General features: G+C 37.6%; 1 protein-coding gene across 4 annotated transcripts in view; it reads right to left on the bottom strand.

Annotated features, from left to right (window-relative positions):
• The window catches only part of opn7b (opsin 7, group member b), a 66962-nt gene that overhangs the window by 13468 nt on the left and 33973 nt on the right, over positions 1–19521 (bottom strand). For 2 of the 4 annotated variants that reach the window (XM_057830066.1, XM_057830067.1), the window contains exons 2-4: positions 16067–16154; positions 14067–14268; positions 13367–13494 (exon numbers count right to left, since the gene is read on the bottom strand). In XM_057830066.1, the coding sequence (XP_057686049.1) occupies positions 13367–13494; positions 14067–14268; positions 16067–16154 (418 nt within the window). The remainder of the gene's footprint in view (positions 1–13366; positions 13495–14066; positions 14269–16066; positions 16155–19521) is intronic. The other 2 variants (XM_057830068.1, XM_057830069.1) reach the window with 1 other exon arrangement.

The following is a 19521-nucleotide window of genomic DNA, read 5'->3' as shown; positions in this document are numbered from 1 at the left end:
GCCTATTAAAGGCAAGTGCCCCATTTCTTTTGCCACTAAATTTCAAAAAATCGCCTTTCGTCTAACTGTCATAAAAACGCTGCATAAAACAACAACAATTAACAGTGAGCACAAAATGTTTCACTGTGCATTTGAATCAGGATTGACTATCTATTGGCCTAACCCTGTTTTGCAACACAGTGTTTTGTGCCTCGGTAAGTGGGGCTGCTTGTTAAGTGCATGAAGTGATGTCGGAACAAAAGGACAGCTTTGCATAGTGGATGTTGGTAAGTGACTAACTTTTTGTACATAGTTCTTTGTCGTTTAGTCATAAATAATAATGACTTGTACTCATTTGCATTTCAGACGGTTGTATTTGTAAGTCTTGTCATTGCTGGAGTTGTATCTTTTGCATCGTAGATGTGTTTCTGGAGAGAAAAAAATCTTAAAATATGGCCTTGACTTCAATGACACAACTGGAGCTGAAATGTACCTCAAAATCTAGTTAGAAGATTATTTTCAACACTCATTGCACCTGAACATGAACATAAACTGTAAAACCTCTCTTTGCCTTAGCCTCCCTTTATTAGTTATTCACATTATCATGCTGTTTATTTGTCAGCATAGTTTCTAAATGAGAAATGAATGCCATTTTTCAAGATGCTTTGAAAAGGTCTCATTAAAGTGGTTAAAATGGATTGTTCTCCTTTTACAGCCTCTTTGGTTTAGACATGTGTAACAACTTTATTGTCACACTTACGTCATAAACGCCCCCAGAAAACAACACAGTAAATGTTTATTGGAAAACTACAACATCAAGCCATTTTGCCATAAAGCATCACTTAACCAATCTGAAATTATGCACTGTGGTGCCCAGACAATAGACATTAATCCAAGAGTTTGTTAGGGGTGCTTGAATGTATCTCAGCTAACTGTGGACAGGAGCCATGTTACATATCAACTGTAAATAATGGAACATCGAGACAATTTTCATCTTTTTTGCTGTGCTGTAAACCATAAACATTTAACTTTGATTTAAATCATCTAAATCAGGCGAAGGGTGATTAAAACGGTTATTGCATTGTAATCATTGCATAATATTTGACTTGTACTGCCCGTAAGGAGGTCTCAAGTTCTTGCTTACTTTGGTCTTCCTGTTGGACCACACAGAGAAAGCTCCCTCTTACTTTGTGCATCTTTTATGGGAGGAGACTAACTAAAACTGCAACTCCTTCATTATTCATGGATGGATCAGAATGACCCTGATTTTTTTATTTGTTGTCTCAGGGATGAATAATTAGATTGATTAATTAATTGCAAGATTAAAATTGTGATTCCTTCATGATGGATTATAATTAAATGTCATAGGTATATTCTACAGAGGTATAAGTGTCAATCCTCATAGCACTATTGCTCATTTTTTGTCTCAGGGGATGATTAATTAGATTGAATAATTGCGGACTTATTGTTGCCGTAAGTTCCAGGTTTGGTATTAGAGGGAGTTGAGTGGTCATAGTCGCAGTTCATTTTAATCTTTCCTTAAATACTGTTCTCTTTCTCAGTACGCCTCAGGTTATTGTCTATCTATATTACAAAGCACGGCAAATACTGATGATTCCAAAGCATTTGGTCAGAAAGACGTCAGAATTAATCTTTCTGCTACAACAACAATGAATACAAATGACCCAACTCTATTGGCAGCCATATGCCAACCTGACCATGGAACAGCTAAGTGGCCATAACGTTTGGTTCCTTAAAAGAGAGCGAAACAAAACTCCATAGTGATGTAATTCCAACACTGTTCACCTGAATTGGATGTATACTACATTCCAATAAAGCTGGAAGTCTGTAGTTAAAGCACATAATCCCCTTTCAAATCCATTGGGAAGGTGCTGATAGCCAAAAAGATAAGACGGTATACTAGGCCATGACCCACTGATGTTTTCATTGGTGAGCAGTTGCCAATTTTCAGTAATGCTCTCTTGCAAATGTATTCATGTGCGAATAATGTAGACAAGCATCATGCAAAATTGAGAGGATTAAAATAAAACACATTCACCTTGACATCATTCAGACCTGTGTAAATGAGTTTGTACTTTTTCCTCATTATTATTCATCGTATCCTACTGTTCAATGGGAATGAGTTGCAGTAATGGATTATCTTGTAATAGTTGCTCAAGTGGGTAAAATGTAATGGTCGGTCAAGCACATGTGCCTTACAATTTATAAGATTGATTTGAACCCAGGCTGTGGCCTCCCGGTGTGTGATTTGCATGTTCTCCATGTGTTCCACATTTATTGAATGGCTCCTGGCCACCACTCCTTCCCCAAAATAAGCATTGTAGCTTCATTGAAGATGCCTGTGAATGGTGTTTGTCCGTGATTTGAAAGCTGGAAAGCAGTAGACGTTGTACCCTGCCTGTTGGCCACAGTCAACTGGGATAGTGGCTATAGTATACCTGCAACCCAAATATGGATAAATACAATATATAGGGGAGGGATGGAAGGGTTATTCAAGAATAATTACATTTCCTCCTCATCATTTGGGTAATATAGTGTGGCAGTGAATTGATAAGAGAGGTATTTGTTACAATCATAGGAAATGCAGGCTCTTGCTATATTTCTATTGGGGGATCCAGAGCTGAACAAAACATTGCGTGTTAAAAGGCCTTCTCCAAGATTGCATCGCATTTGGCCTAACTCCCGTCCTTTGTGTACAATGTTGAGCCAGTTTCTGTTTTGCAGCAAAGGAAATAATTATACTATTCTAAATGAATTCAGGAATGGAAGTATAACTCTGATTTCCTCTCCATTACTGAGCGATAAAGTATAATATAGACATCATGCACAGCATCTTAGTGATATGATTCCCTTTGTTTGAATCGGATTTAGCAATATCTACACTTGGACAGATAAGTATTGAAAAGTGTAATTATTTAGCCAACACCTCATTTTACACTAACTTACCGCTTCTCCAGAATTTTATTTTACACCGGTTAGGCCGCCACCAAATTTTAGAATTTCTGGATTTACCACTTATCCTCCAGGGTCTGAGGATGCTGGATCCTATGCCAGCTAACTTTGTGCAAAAGGCGGACTACACCCTCAACTAGTCAGCAGTTAGCCGTAGAGTAGACACAGAGACAGACACAATCAAAATGACTCTCAGTGGGAATTGATCTCGCAGTGCCTGTGCTGATATCAGGCAATTGTACCACTACTACTACATCAGCGACTTACAGTGTTGGGAAAGTTCATTTCCTATATGAAGTACCGTATTGGCCTGAATATAAGACGGTGTTTTTTGCATTGAAATAAGACTGAAAAGTGGGGGTCATCTTATATTTGCGGTCTCGACATTAAACCCATTCACGACGCTAGATGACGCCAGATATCATTGAAGCGATGTTCTGTCATTACAGATCTGAGCTACTCTCAAGTTTAACCAGTTTGCATTATTTTATTGCAATGTTTTTCCTTATTTAGATTTGTTTCAAGACTACAGTTACAGTTAGACTTCACATTGATGGTTAATGCAGTTATTGCAATTTTGTTGTTTTATCACAATAGATTGGTTTATTTACATTTCAAAAACCAGAAGCCATTCATTTACGAATGTGATTGCACTTTAGTTTACATATTTAAATGATCAGATATTAAGATTTCATTGAGGCAAAATAACATCTCTCAAATATGTTGTTATAATCATTTGTTTCATATGTACTGTAATTATTTTCTGTATAAAAATTAATTTGGTGTTCAAAAAGTCTTTTTTCAAACTTGAGTCTTGAAAAAGAGGGGGTCGTCTTATAATCAGGGCCGTCCTATATTCTCATATATACATATATGTATATATATATATATATATATATATATGCATATATATATATATACATTTTTTTAAAAAAATATTTATGCTGCCCGTGGTTAGTTGGGATAGGCTCCAGCACCTCCTCCTCGTGAGGAAAAAGCGGCATGGAAAATGAATGAATGAATGAATTGTCATCATCATCGGTATCTATTGCCACGTTTACATGGAGCCAAATATTCCAATTACAATCGGAATATTTGTTCAAACCGAATAAATGTGTTCCATATAAACACCTCATTCGGAATAACAGGCCCAAACCGAATGGAATTTCATTCCGATTCACAGGGGTGGAATATTCCTTTTCCCAAACCGATTAGAAGTAAAATTATATCATGTAAACAGGGAAGCGGAATGGTGTCTGGTTGCGTTCTTTCTGCGCATGCTCCGTACTGACGTGGTGACGTCACTTGGTGACGTAAGTAACGTCACTTGCAACATGGCTTCCAAGCACACGCACAGCGCACCCACACAACTTTTTAAATGAACGGCGTATCATTCTGAAGTTTTGTTTCCACTCGAAAAGTTAAAACAGCAGCTGATCTGACGATCGATCTCCATGTTTTGCAACGTGACGCTTTGTTTTGATCAATCTGCGCATGTCAGACGGTAGTTGTCAAACGTCCTTTCGGAATAAAGGCAGTCACATGTAAACGCTGGATCGGAATAGATGAAGTGACATGTAAACAGCTGATGTGAAATTTCCATTCGGAATGATTTGAATCGGTATGAATAAAAGTCAGCATGTAAACGTGGCTATTGACAATTACAAGATGTGATATGATTTGCCCGAAGGAAGAACCGAAGAAAGACAAGGGCAGACCGGAGAAGCATATGCTTATCATTTTTCCGTCCCCCATACAGCTAAAGACGCACAATGAAACATGGTAGAATTGCATACATTACATTACATGAGCTTTTCCTTTTTCACATGAATTATCTTCCCAAAATTCGGGCCAATACGGTACTTATAATTGCAGTTCAAAAATTAAAAAATGAACTGTTCAGTTCATTGTTTATAAAACAACATTTTGAACTAAAACTCATAGTTCAAAAAAATTTGGTAGTTTTTTTTTTTTTTATTTTTTTTTTTAACTATTGTAGTTCTTTTTTAGTTTGCAGCAATTATTGGGGAGTTGATATTAGAACCACAGACAGCAATTATTTTATCCACTTAAACACAAACAGTGTCGAGTTCATATTCATGTTCGATTTCAAATCTGCGTTGGTACTGACCTTTTCATAAAACTCACTTAAATGTTGGTGCTGGGCCAGTGTTGTGTCATATTTTGTACCTCATCAGAAATTGTAACTTTGCGGTTCTGCACATCCACGTAATGTTACAAAGGGCCGCGAATTTAGCGATTCCAAAGTAAACACCAAAAACTTTTTATAAATAAAGGTCGCTTCGACACACGATCTTTTCGACATCCAACGTAAAATTTGACTCGACATTTGTTTCTACAGTTGTGGTCAAAAGTTTACATACACTTGTGAAGAACATAATGTCATGGCTCTCTTGAGTTTCCAGTTATTTCTACAACTCTGATTTTTCTCCGATAGAGTGATTGGAACAGATACTTTGTCACAAAAAACATTCATGAAGTTTGGTTCTTTTATGACTTTATTATGGGTTAACAGAAAAATTGATCAAATCTACTGGGTCAAAAATATACATACAGCAACACGAATTAGCAATTTCTTGTGAGTGATTATTGACTTGAACAAGTCAGGAAAGTCACTTTGAGCCATTTCAAAGCAGCTGCAGGTCCCAAGAGCAACAGTGCAAACAATTGTTTGTAAGTATAAAGTGCATGGCACTGTTTTGTCACTGACACGATCAGGAAGAAAACGCAAGCTATCACCTGCTGCTGAGAGAAAATTGGTCAGGAGGGTGAAGATTCAACCGAGAATCACCAAAAAGCAGATCTGCCAAGAATTAGAAGCTGTTGGAACACAGGTGTCAGTGTCCACAGTCAAGTGTGTTTTGCATCTCCATGGACTGAGAGGCTGCCATGCAAGAAGGAAGCCCTTGCTCCAAAAGCGGCACCTTAAGGCTCGACTGAAGTTTGCTGCTGATCACATGGACAAAGATAAGACCTTCTGGAGGAAAGTTCTGTGGTCAGACGAAACAAAAATCGAACTGTTTGGCCACAATGCCCAGCAATATGTTTGGAGGAGAAAAGGTGAGGCCTTTAACCCCAAGTACACCATGCCTACCGTCAAGCACGGTGGTGGTAGTATTATGCTGAGGGGCTGTTTGGCTGCCAACGGAACTGGTGCTTTACAGAGAGTAAATTGGATAATGAAGAAGGAGGATTACCTTCAAATTCTTCAAGATAACCTAAAGTCATCAGCCCGAAGATTGGGTCTTGGGCGCAGTTGGGTGTTCCAACAGGACAATGACCCCAAACACACATCAAAAGTGGTAATGGAATGGCTAAATTGGGCTAGAATTAAGGTTTTCGAATGGCCTTCCCAAAGTCCTGACTTAAACCCCATTTAGAACTTGTGGACAATGCTGAAGAAACAAGTCCATGTCAGAAAGCCATCAAATTTAACTGAACTGCACCAATTCTGTCAAGAGGAGTGGTCAAAGATTCAACCAGAAGCTTGTGGATGGCTACCAAAAGCGCCTAATTGAAGTGAAAATGGCCAAAGGACATGTTACCAAATATTAGCGCTGCTGTATGTATATTTTTGACCCAGCAGATTTGATCACTTTTTTCTGTTCACCCATAATAAAGTCATAAAAGAACCAAACTTCATGAATGTTTTTTGTGACAAAGTATCTGTTCCAATCACTCTATCAGAGAAAAATCAGAGTTGTAGAAATAACTGGAAACTCAAGAGAGCCATGACATTATGTTCTTCACAAGTGTATGTAAACTTTTGACCACAACTGTACATCTGCTCGAAATATGACGATGTGTGACAGCACCGCAGTTTCTTTGTTTTCCTGCAAAAAGAATGTACGGTGGATTTTCTTGTGAGGGAAATCAGTGTGGGTTCCAAAAATGTTAGTGTGGGTGGTGAAAAAAAGGAAAAAGGTGAGGCTTAATATTGAAATGAAGATGGAAATGATAGAAAAATATGACTGTGGTGTGTGCGTCCGTGAACTGGCTCGACAATACGGCTGTGGAATGTCTACGATCTCGACGGACCTCCTCTAACCTCTATTCGCCATTCTTGATAAGTTAAGGTGACAAGTATTATGATTGTAACATCGCCAAAAAAATCACCAGCTTCGCCAGGTTTTTAATCATTTATTTCAGAACTTGTGCAACACAACATGCCTACTTGTCTGCCGCAGTTGAACATGAAAAGTGAAAGTAAAAAGTCTTCTCTCTCTCTGTCACGACAGCCACGCGGTGCGTTCAAATACACCACACAAAACACATCCGCAACATTAGAACCCGATTCGTTATACCATTACAGGTATTATTACTATTACTATTATTATATTTTTATTCCGATTTTTACCCCTAATTTATTCATTTTTCTCTGTGTAATTGCTATTTGCAATAGTACCAGCAGTATTTACAAAGGATTTAGGGATTTAGTATAGGTTTTCAGTATATCGCCGTCTTGTTTACCGAGGGAGGAGATTCACTGTGACAAGTAAGCTCTCATTTGTGTCCATATATATCGATGTAAAATAACCATATTATTTACTTTATTTCATAATAATTTATATAAATAATTATTAATGTACCGTCCTTTCAAAAGACCAATCACGTTTATTTAGCACAGGAGAAATTTTGAATCTCTAAGTCAGTGTTGCTTCAATTTGCAAAAAAGCTTCATCCATTTGTGGAATGGGAGAGATTGAGTTCCTGTGATTGTGCTCAAAAATGTTGCATGCAACGTTCCCTCTAAGCTGCGCGCGTGCTCAATCGCGCACTGCTTGAACATACTCTGCGCACAAGAAAATCTCTGCAGCGCACAAAATAAAATTCAACATAAACGTATTGTAGCGTCACTACTACTGTCAGCCCTGCAGTATTGGTGTGTTCGATACAGCAATGCGACGCTCCTAATGGTGCGTTCGATACTGCAATGCAACGCTTCCATTGGTGTTAAAAAGAGAGCTAGAAAAGAGACTCCTGTGCTAATTTACTGAAGCAACATTCCGCTGCCAATCTTTGCAAGCGCTACAGTAATAACTAATATAAAATTTGAGAACGTATATTATCTAGTTAACCAACCGATCACCTTAGAACAGGGGTGGGCAAACCGGTCCTCGAGGGCTGCAGTGGGTCCTGGTCTTTGTTCCAACTGACCCAGCACAGATAGTTTAACCAATGAGGTTTCAGCAGAGATGAGAAGCACCTGACTGAAATCGACTGATTGCACTTATAAAACAGCAGATTGGTGAAAATGTGTCCTCTTAATGGGTTGCAACAAAAACCCGGACCCACTGCGGCCCTTTGTGGAATACTTTGCCCACCCCTGCCTTAGAAAATAAAAGGATCACCAGGATCACCTTCAGAGCTTTGCCTCTTCAAGAGGGGCCGCTAGACTAGTTCAAAACTCACAGTTCACCTTCACTAATCTTAGCCCCCCTTCAAGTTATAAACATAGCAAAACACACGGAACAGGAAACACACCAAAATAAAAGCGTAACCGGAAGTTATGGTGAATTACAAAATAAAATATGTTTGAGAGACATAAATTAGGATTTGGTTATTTACACTCCCACCAAAATTATGCATACTAGTAACAACAAAAGAATAATTTTCAACAATGAAATAATCACAATTCATTAAGCTTTTGAACAAACATAACATGAGAATTAGCTTTTGTACAGGATGCTCTACAATAGAAGGCTTACTAGTGCTTTGCCCTTTGTAATTCAGTCCATTTTTGTTCCTTGCTTTCAAATAACGTTTTTAACAATATCTATTCGGGAATTTCTGACAAACAAGCTTATTTTAAGATAATATATACAAACATTTTGCTCAAAATAAGTCTGTTAAGAAAAATAGCTAGTTGAAAATAAGCTTATTTCAGGATATCTAAGTGAGTAAAATTTGGCTGATAATTTCATGTATTTCTAGTAGATTTAAACTGAAAACAAGGGAATTTAACTAGTTTTAAGGAGGTGTGTTTTTGCAGTGTAGCTGCAATAGGAATTTTGATTGTCCTTATTGTCTGAACAGTTTTAATGTGTGAGTTTGTTATACTGTACTCCCAGTGTGGTTGTTCTTTATGTTTTATTTATTAAGTCATCTATGCCACAACTGGACCTTACCCAAAGCAGGATTCCTCCTATGATTAAAGCAGGACTCTCACATATTAAATAGTCCACATCTCATGAACAATGAGATTTTTGTCTTTTTCTTTTTATGTGGGCCAAATCAATTATATTAAAAGTAAACTAATGAAAATTGCTGCTGTAGTTTCATTCTTTTAATACGCCATGTAACTTGCTATGATCCAGGGCTTTGAACAGGTGTGTATACCGAAGGGTACACATCTGATGTTCACCGTGGTCCGCGGTGTGCTCAAGGAGCTTGTGTGTCTGCTCAGACACAGAAAAATTAGAGGGAACATTGGTTGCATGTACTGATGTGCTCAAAAAAGCTGCATGTAATGAACAAATTTCTCGCCTCGTAATTCAGTTGTTTACATAGGTCCTTCTGTTGTTTACTATTGTTAAACACCTTTATTAAAAAAAATTGTGCCATGATGGCTCCGAGGTGATTCACTTTGACAAAAGTCATAGGATGCACGCAAACCTACGACCCATCTGTTATTCATGTATTTGAAAACAAGGACCATGTTCAATTTGTACAAGCATCATCAATGTTTTAAGTTCATCTGACCGGGGAAGTTACTGCCTCTACTATGTTTGCGCATGCTTAGTCTGTGAAAACGTTGGCTCGTCTCTCTGCATCGTGGGTGGGGGGCTCGGAGGGGTCATACTTAAACATCTGTGTTGCCAGATTTAATGTTAGATGTGAAATACCCTTTTTGACGTTATCCATCTTAGAGTACATCCAGATAAATCATCTAAATTAGGAGTGCTGTTACTTTTGAATAATTTGACTCATATAAACTTTAAATATAGCCCCTTAATATTTTTTAAGCAAATATGCAGTGATAGAACTATACAAGTAACTGTGGTGGGAAGATGCCATGTTACCATCATATTACATGTCACAATTCTTAATAGTAACTTCACATTTAACATACATAAATTATAATAGGACTAATTAAGAAGAATGATTAAGAAGAATTAGAATAAAGTTTTTTTCGAAGCGCCTTTCACGACACTCAAGGACACTTTACAACTGAATATACAAGAGCTAAAAATAAAGTAAACAAAAACACAGATCAGAGTAGATCAAAATAGCGGGAAAGAAATCATAATACAAAACAACAGAGGATCAAAATGGATATGATCATTTTAAGAGATATTTTTTTAGTCTGGATTTGAAAACTGAGAAAGAGGTTATATTACAAAGATCAGAGGGTAGAGAGTTCCAGAGTCAAGAGGCAGAATGACGAAAATAAATATATAATAAATTGAATTCATATAATAAACTGTAATTAGTGCATGACTATCAAATAGACAAAACTTGTAAAAAATGAATTTACCAAATTCAGGATATTGCTCAATAATAAATGAGTAAACTGTAATAAAAATAACTACAATTGCGCAAATATGTATATGGTTGACAAATGGTCTTAATCAAATCAAATCGAAACAAAACAAAAGGCCCTCCACACAGATTGTGGATACCAGTAAATGACGGCAGATGACTACTTAGCACATCCACTTCACAGTTCAGAGCTCATGTTGTGTGGGGTTAGCAAATGTGCCCGCATGGGTTTTCTCTTGATACTCCAGTTCATTACAACAACTTGCAAAATACGCATGGTTGATTGAACACTCAAAATCTTTCAAAGGTGTGAATGCACGTGTGACTAGTTTTTAGTCTGCTTATGCCCCGCTATTAGCTGGTGATATTTATATGGTGTATATTCGCCTCTTTCCCCAAAATCAGATGGGATAGGCTCCTTCAAACCCAAAACCCTAATAAGTAGAAGCAGCGCAGAGACAGGATGAATGAACATAATTTGATCCGCAAAGGTTGAATCAAGGCAATTGGACTGGAACGATCATCCTGCATACCAGCCATTCACTCATCTTGTTGAATGCTGGCTCGTTATGGCCACTCTTTCCTTGAATGATGAGGGCTTTTGGAGAGAGAGATGTCAGGACATTTTTATGAAAAGACGAAAGTGGATGCCTCGAACTCTTTAGACACTGTTTAGATACGGCTTTTGACATGGATGACTTTTTTTGTAGTGTTTTGTAACCAGAAACTGATTAGTTTGTAGCACATACATAGAACACACCCATTGAGACAATAATATAGGGACTATAATTTTAAACTGAAGGAGCCTTTAGTCCAGCTGCCTTGATTAAACATTTGTGCATCTATTCCACTGCATTATCATGACGTGGATGACTGAGAATCTTCACAGGCATATGATTGTATGATATTGTAGTTTGAGGGACTGATTCCAATAGAATGATCTTAATGGAACAAAAAATAATGAAAATAAAAACTTCTTGTAAAAATCCAATATACAGTGGGGCAAATAAGTATTTAGTCAATCACTAATTGTGCAAGTTCTCCCACTTGAAAACATTAGAGAGGCCTGTAATTGTCAACATGGGTAAACCTCAACCATGAGAAACAGAATGTGGGAAAAAAAACAGAAAATCACATTGTTTGATTTTTAAAGAATTTATTTGCAGATCATGGTGGAAAATAAGTATTTGGTCAATACCAAAAGTTCATCTCAATACTTTGTTATGTACCCTTTGTTGGCAATAACGGAGGCTAAACGTTTTCTGTAACTCTTCACAAGCTTTTCACACACTGTTGCTGGTATTTTGGCCCATTCCTCCATGCAGATCTCCTCTAGAGCAGTGATGTTTTGGGGCTGTCATTGGCCAACACGGAATTTCAACTTCCTCCTCACCCCGTGGTGTCAAAATGATAACAAGAACGGTGAGCAAAAATCCCAAAACCACACGGAGGGACATAGTGAATGACCTACAGAGAGCTGGGACCACAGTAACAAAGTCTACTATCAGTAACACAATGCACCGCCAGGGACTCAAATCCTGCACTGCCAGACGTGTCTTCCTGCTGAAGAAAGTACACGTCCAGGCCCGTCTGCGGTCCGCTACAGCGCATTTGGATGATCCAGAAGAGGACAGGAAGAATGTGTTATGGTCAGATGAAACCAAAATAGAACTTTTTGGTAGAAAAACAGGTTCTTGTGTGTGGAGGAAAAATAATACTGAATTGCACCATACCCACTGTGAAGCATGGGGGTGGAAACATCATGCTTTGGGGCTGTTTTTCTGCAAAGGGACCAGGACGACTGATCTGCCTGCGTAAAGGAAAGTATGAATGGGGCCATGTATCGAGATATTTTGAGTGAAAATCTCCTTCCATCAGCAAGGGTATTGAAGATGAGACGTGGCTGGGTCTTTTAGCATGACAATGATCCCAAACACACAGCGAGGGCAACAAAAGAGTGGCTTCGTATGAAGCATTTCAAGGTCCTGGAGTGGCTTAGCCAGTCTCCGGATCTTAACTCCATAGAAAATCTGTGGAGGGAGTTGAAAGTCCGTGTTGCTCAACGACAGGTACCAAACCATCACTGCTCTAGAGGAGATCTGCATGGAGGAATGGGCCAAAATACCAGCAACAGTGTGTGAAAAGCTTGTGAAGAGTTACAGAAAACGTTTGGCTGTTATTGCCAACAAAGGGTTCATAACAAAGTACTGAGATGGTACTTTTGGTATTGACCAAATACTTATTTTCCACCATGATTTGCAAATAAATTCTATAAAAATCATACTGTGATTTTCTTTTTTTTTCCCACATTCTGTCTCTCATGGTTAAGGTTTACCCATGTTGACAATTACAGGCCTCTCTAATATTTTCAAGTGGGAGAACTTGCACAATTAGCGGTTGACTAAATACTTATTTGCCCCACTTTATTGGACTGTATACTTCTTTGGAATGAACAGGGGAAAAAAATGTATGATCAATGATGATACTGATTTCTTTCTTTCTAATGTCTCATGGTGATGTAACTTCCAGTTTAGAGCACGATGTACTTTTGATGATATAACTTTTGGTTTAATGCACATGATCTTATAGTAATTTATTACATAGAGCCAAATTTAGAATATTACTACCCACATCTCTTTGGAATATACTGTACACTCTTGTAGTTCCTACCTCGTAAAAATGAGGAAAAGGGATACTTTCTGACTGAACTTTGATACAGTGCTGTCAAGATTTGTCAACCATGAAGGTCCCCTTGAGGGATGGACATATACATATATATATATAGTACACTTACCTTAATGTTCAGTCAGTATAATGGACATGTCTATTGTTCTGTTCGAACATCCAAATATCTTGCCAACATGACAAATCATCAACGCGTATTCATAAATTGTGTAGCGCATCACCTTACCATAGTTTGGGCAGCAGACTTTAAGCCAGCAGACAGAGGAGAGCACTGTCAGGTTGGTCAGACTGCACAGGCCAAACAAAACACCGCAGAAGGCGTAAACGGTGCAGGTTGTCTTATTGTACAGCCACCTGGATGTGTAGGGGGAAATTTTTGCTTTACATATTCAGGGGAAAGCAAAACTATTGCAACATTTTCATAATGAGTGCATTTTTTGGAGGTTTACAGTATGTATAAGGGTGAATCAATGTGTAGGTATGATTTCAGAAATAAAGGCCCATAAACTAAAATGAAATTCTGCTGCTGCATGCTGTTTTTAGTTGCACTAGTGTAGTCTCTTGCGGTATGATTCTCAAAATCGCTGCATGAACACTTATGCAACAAAAAGTGAATAAGATGAATCAAATCTGCTTGTTTTTGGCCTCTTTCAAAGAAGAACATTCCTCTTAAATTATATTTACCTTCTCTTAGCCAACAAAAAAAAAACTTATACCCATTTTTATGTCATAATTTGATGTAGTTTGGATGTGTTTTCATATCTTTTTGCTTTTCCAATGGTTACATCATGTTGGGAAGTCCAAAACCATTGTCAATTTCTTTGGGCTCTTTTCTGCACCGACAAGTTTGATTAGCATAGAAAGTAAGACCTAACATAAAAATGGCCAAGTGACGAGATATTGTAAGCATATGAAAGGAGACTTACTTATGAGCGTAGGATGATGGCACAGCAATGGGGAAGAGGGACATGGTCATCATCAGATCACTAATGGCCAAGTTGACTACAAAGTACTCTGCTGGCTTCAAGGAGGACTTTTTTCTATAGGCCACAAACAGCAGGATCCCGTTCCCCAGCACCGAGAGCACACCTGCCAGGCAGAGTTGCACACCGTTTGATCTCGATTCTCCTGCAGTTTAATGGCATTCAAGAGGATGATTGTAACCCCAATGAACAAAAGAATATGTTTTGGACAAAATGCAATTTCAAATTTGTAAGAAAATAATATTGTAAATCAAGGCATCTTATATTGAATAAATGAATGTCAAAATTCCCAGGGAGAGTACTTAGACAGGTACGTGCCCATCTCCGGCCCTGTGCCTCTTTTAATGCACCACATACCGGTATATGATATTCCACAAGGGAGCTACTGCGGGGGATAGAGCACAGATGTTGTGGAAGAATATCCCTGTTGTTGTCTTGCTGCTTCCTGTCCGAGCTCTCCTATTTTAAAGTATACATTGCACTACCCTCCCCACACGATCTTGTGCTGGCTAATGGCTGTCAGTCGGGAACCGGACAGCCTTAGTAATAGGGTGGTTGGTGGGTCCCACTTTCGTATGGTGTCGCTCCAGGGACGGGGCCTTCGTTCTCGTCTGGACTTTCAGCTGCGGTGGTGGCTGTGGAGGGATTTGGGGCTCCCGCCCCATCTTCCCCATCTTCCTCTTACCCCTGTACCATGTGTCCTCATTGGACCACTTGACCATCAGTGTGCTGTTAGCAATGGTGCGCTCTTTTGGGGTGGAAGTCCTCTCCTGCCTTGGGCCTTTGGGTCTGTGGAGGTCTTACTGCAGTCTGGGTCTGGTGGTGGCGTGGGGTTTGGGGTGATTGCATATCCTTTGTCCTATTTTCAAGGGCTGGTTGGCGGTGACTTGGATGGGCCGAGAGACTGCCCTAAGCCATGGGGCGCTGATGCTGGATGAAGGGGCGCAATGTGTCCAATCCCCCCTCGGTTGGCCTGGGGTGGTGCTCATTTTCTGCCGGCATGGTCTCATTTCATGCATACAATATGACTAGGTGCAACTAAATGCAATAAAAATGATGATGCCAGATTTAAAGATCACATGAAATGTAGCACATCGATTCCTTCATTATTAAAGGAGATTTGTTCTAATACTGGGTTACCCCGTTATACATTACTAACACTGCTTTTACACTTGTCCTCAGCTGCTGGGGAGACCCTCATATGGTGTCCTCTGATAGAAATGGTCAAATCTCGATAGCAATGCGAATTCAATTAGGTAGCATGTGTATTTAATCATGTTTATATGTATCACTTCTGTTCTTTCTTTCTGTCTGTCCCCCAAACCCTTTTTTTTCTCTGGCTGCATTCTCTGAATTAAAAAAGAAACAAGAATAAAAAAATAAATAAAATGACACAATCAAAGCCATGATGATGAACGGTGGAAAAATATAATGGATTATTTTTCATTCCATCTGAGCTGGAGAAAAAAAAGCCTACACAAATTTTGAAAAAATAGTACGAGGCCTGCCATTCTGTATCTATAAACGTTATATCGCCTGTATGTGACTGTATTGTTACGTCTGATTGGTATAATGTAGTCATGTGGATATTGTTGCTACGTCTCACTGGTACACCCAGTAGAGGCACTGTCGATATAGAATGACAGGAGTGCCAAAAAAAAAAAAAGAAATAAACAAATAAATAAATATGTAAATAATTAAATACTAAGAGAAATAAAACCGCCACTGCTTGTAATTCTACAAAATCTTTTGTACAATTAGCTTAAACTACATAATGATATAGTAGTGATATTAAACCTGTAATTAATTCTCTTATGACAGTATGACCCAATTGTCATAAAATTACATATTCTTTTAATATTGCTACTTTTTTTCTCCTCTTTCTGAATGACACTCTTTTGTAATACTCAAGGAAAGGAATAAGACAAAAGATAAACCCTCACCAAAAATCGCATACAGCGTCCCCATGAGGAAGTCATTGTCTTTTGATATTCTGGAAACAAACAGATATGTTTCGGAGGCATTACCCATCTGAAAGAAAAAAATGGGAGAACAGACACAAAGATGGATGTAGTAATTTGAAGTTTTCATCCCTGGCAACTTATAAAAACAAACAACTTTCTTACAGAGTTCTCCACTGTTGGCGCTTTCTCAATATTTCAGAGTCCAAAATACAACCTCCATAACGGATCCAATTTTCTTCATGAAACTGTCACCAAAATATGTTCAATAGTTTCTGATAATTCATTTTCACTGCTCCAACTGTGTGGTTTCTGTTTTGGTTTGTACTGTATGTCTTTTGAAGTTTAACATAATAACCGTGCATGTTAGCACTCTGTCACTTATTGCCATATGGACGTAGGATTTAGAAAAAAAGTTTTGAACACAGAAACTTTGGAGTAATTAAAAAGGCAAGTTTAACAATGACAAATAGTTGATAGTAACACGGATATCATCAAAGTTCAGGTAGGCCAATATATAGCATATGCCGCTATGGAATCCTCTATAAGCGGGTCAGGAAAACTAACATTTCAAATAACAAAAAGCCTCACTGACAGGAAAGTGTGCTGAGGAAGAACATAAGCTCAGAGAACTGTTGGGAGGCATGTATTGAAAAAGAATGGTGGAATGTGCTGGTCATTAGCAAGTCCTTAAATAGGTGGCCATAACCAACTGGCTGAGATACATAGACTATGAAAGCACTCTACTGAACGTCAATAGAATAGAATAGAATAGAATAGAAGTCTTCATTGTCATTGTACAACTAAATTGAAAGTGCACCTCTTAAAAGCATAGGCGGGCACAACATGTTGATTACCCCAAAACGCAGTGTCAGCAATAAAATTACCTTACAAGAATATTTATAGTAATAAGTTGAAAATGAGCGTTTTTTTTTTTTTTTTTTTTGTTTCCGATCATTTTTTAGGGGAATTCTTAATCAGGCTGTTTAGGACAGCTATAGTTTTCGCCAAGATTGTCATCCATTGTATCTGGTATGGCCGGTGTCATGCCAATATAGTTACCCCAGTCAAAAATTGTATCACCTGGGCGGAGCCATATGGAGGTAGATTTGTGTCTTTATTATTTGATCCCAAAAAAAAGTTGCTTCAATCAAAAAAAAAAAAAAAAGTTTCAATCAAAATATATATTTTCAATTAAAAAAAAAAAGTCACTTCAATAAAAAAAAAAAAAAAAAAGTGTTTGAATGCAAAAATAAATTTGAAACTCAAAAAAATGCATTTGAAAGCTATTTTTCATTGAATTTTTTTTATTTTGTAAGTCAATTTTTTTTTTTTTTTTTTAAGCAACTTTTTTATTGAAGTAATGTTGTTTTGTGTTTGGGCCACATTTTGGCTAGGACATTTGTGTCTTTATTATTCAATCAAAAAATTAAGTTGTTTCAAACAAGAAATATATATTTTCAAAAGAAAAATCACTTCAATCAAAAAAAGAAAAAAAATCAATCATGGAAAAAAAGTTTTTGAATGCGAAAAAATATTTGAGACTCAAATATTTGTATTTGAACACTTAATTTTTCATTACAAAATGTTTTCTTTGATTTTAGCAATCCTTTTTGTGTGACATTTTTGTCTAAGCCATTCAATCCCCCCAAAAGTTGCTTCAATCAAAAAAATATTTTCAAACAAAGAAAAAAATCATTCGAAAAGTAAAATTTTTATTTTTTAAATAATATGCAAAGCATGTGACCGTCTATGGTGCTCGTCATATGATCTGTTCGTAAAATCATTTTGACCCACTATAAAAAAAAAATTTTTTTTTGTTCATTTCATTTTTGTTGTTTGTTTGTATTGCTTTACAACTTATATATATATATATATATATATATATATATATATATGTATAGGAAAGTCAATTACATGCAATAACACTCTTCGGCCACTGGGGGGGTGGACCCCCCTGGCCCTCCCTTAAACTCCGCTTATACTTAAAAGTGCATAAGTAATAAGTACAATAAAAAATGCGTATCTCATCGACACACACATTCACTTCACTAATCTGTGTTTAAGAACATTTTCATCAAAAGATTGAAATGCAAGTTATTTGCATATATAGTCTGACCTGAAAATTCATTGTTCTTAGAAACCAGGGTGTGCTGCTGAGCCAACATTTTTAGATGAATTTATCTCTGATGCTGACGTGAATATGTATGCATAGCATTTTCAAAATTTCACTCCATAACTTCATTTCCATTTAAATGGAAGAATTTCTGACAAATGATAGGGCATCCCTAGGGGTTGAGGTATAACTGTTTATGGAAACATGTCTATGACCATAGATTTAGTAGATTATCTTCAAAGAAAACCAGAATTTTTATTAGCATTATTAAACCAGCGCACATGAAAGAAATCTTGTAAATAGATGTAATCCAGACCAGGTTTGAACATAATACTCAATTAAATACTGTAACAGACCTGCATTAACATACTCTGTGTATAGCAACAATAGGCCTTTTTCATTACAAAAGTGAAGTTAAATAATGTTTTCTCCGCGGTTTTTAATTCTTTACCAAATCATGTGACAAAGATTTTCTTGGTGTGTATCAAAAGGTTCCTACAGATCTAGTGGGTTTTTGGGTGTGCGTGCTGCTGGACGAAATGGATTTTATGAGGTTTTTAAACACTGAAGGGAGAATTTAATGTCACATTAGATAATGTGTGAATGTGTGTTATCAACACGCTTATTAAAATGCATCAGTGTTGATGAAATTGTCAATATTGGAGGGAACAAAAATCATTAAGACTGCATCTTCATCATCTCCAGCTTTTAGTGAAAACAACAGCGCACCATGTACGTAAATGTTATTTGTTTCGCTGATAATCGTCACCTTTTCAAGGATATATTGTTTTAGAAAACCAATGGAATTGCACATACAATGAACTGAATTTTGAAAGTTAACTACCACTACAAACATTGCGAGGGAGGACAACACTGCCAAGGACAGAGAGCTGGCGGAGACTATTGCTATAAAAGAATGACAGGCTGGAACAAATGTGGGTGGGCAAATGACAGATGAACAATAGCCAATAACCAAACCTATCAGGGGTGCATAATAAAAGTAGAATGACCAAGATTACTGATCCAAAATTATTATGTATGTATGTATGGAGTTTTTTACCGCTCATCCTACCTGGGAATTCCAGGAGTTGTTCCCCTGAGCCAGAGTGCATGTCTCCAGACAGGGAGTCTTCAGACACCTACCCTGATCTGACTCTTTCACGCGGCCACCTCAACAATGATGATTTTGAGTTAATGAGTGACTGCCAATTGGTGTCTGTTTAGTTGTTGTGTCTGTCCTATGTCCAGTCTAGGGTTTAGTCCGTCTGTGTCCCAGTCAACTGGGATTGGTTCCAGTTCCAGGATAAGCAAAAAAATTAAA

The sequence above is a fragment of the Corythoichthys intestinalis genome, chromosome 2 (assembly GCF_030265065.1).
Source record: "Corythoichthys intestinalis isolate RoL2023-P3 chromosome 2, ASM3026506v1, whole genome shotgun sequence".
NCBI lineage: Eukaryota > Metazoa > Chordata > Actinopteri > Syngnathiformes > Syngnathidae > Corythoichthys > Corythoichthys intestinalis.
This window is presented reverse-complemented; position numbering and strand designations above follow the sequence as displayed.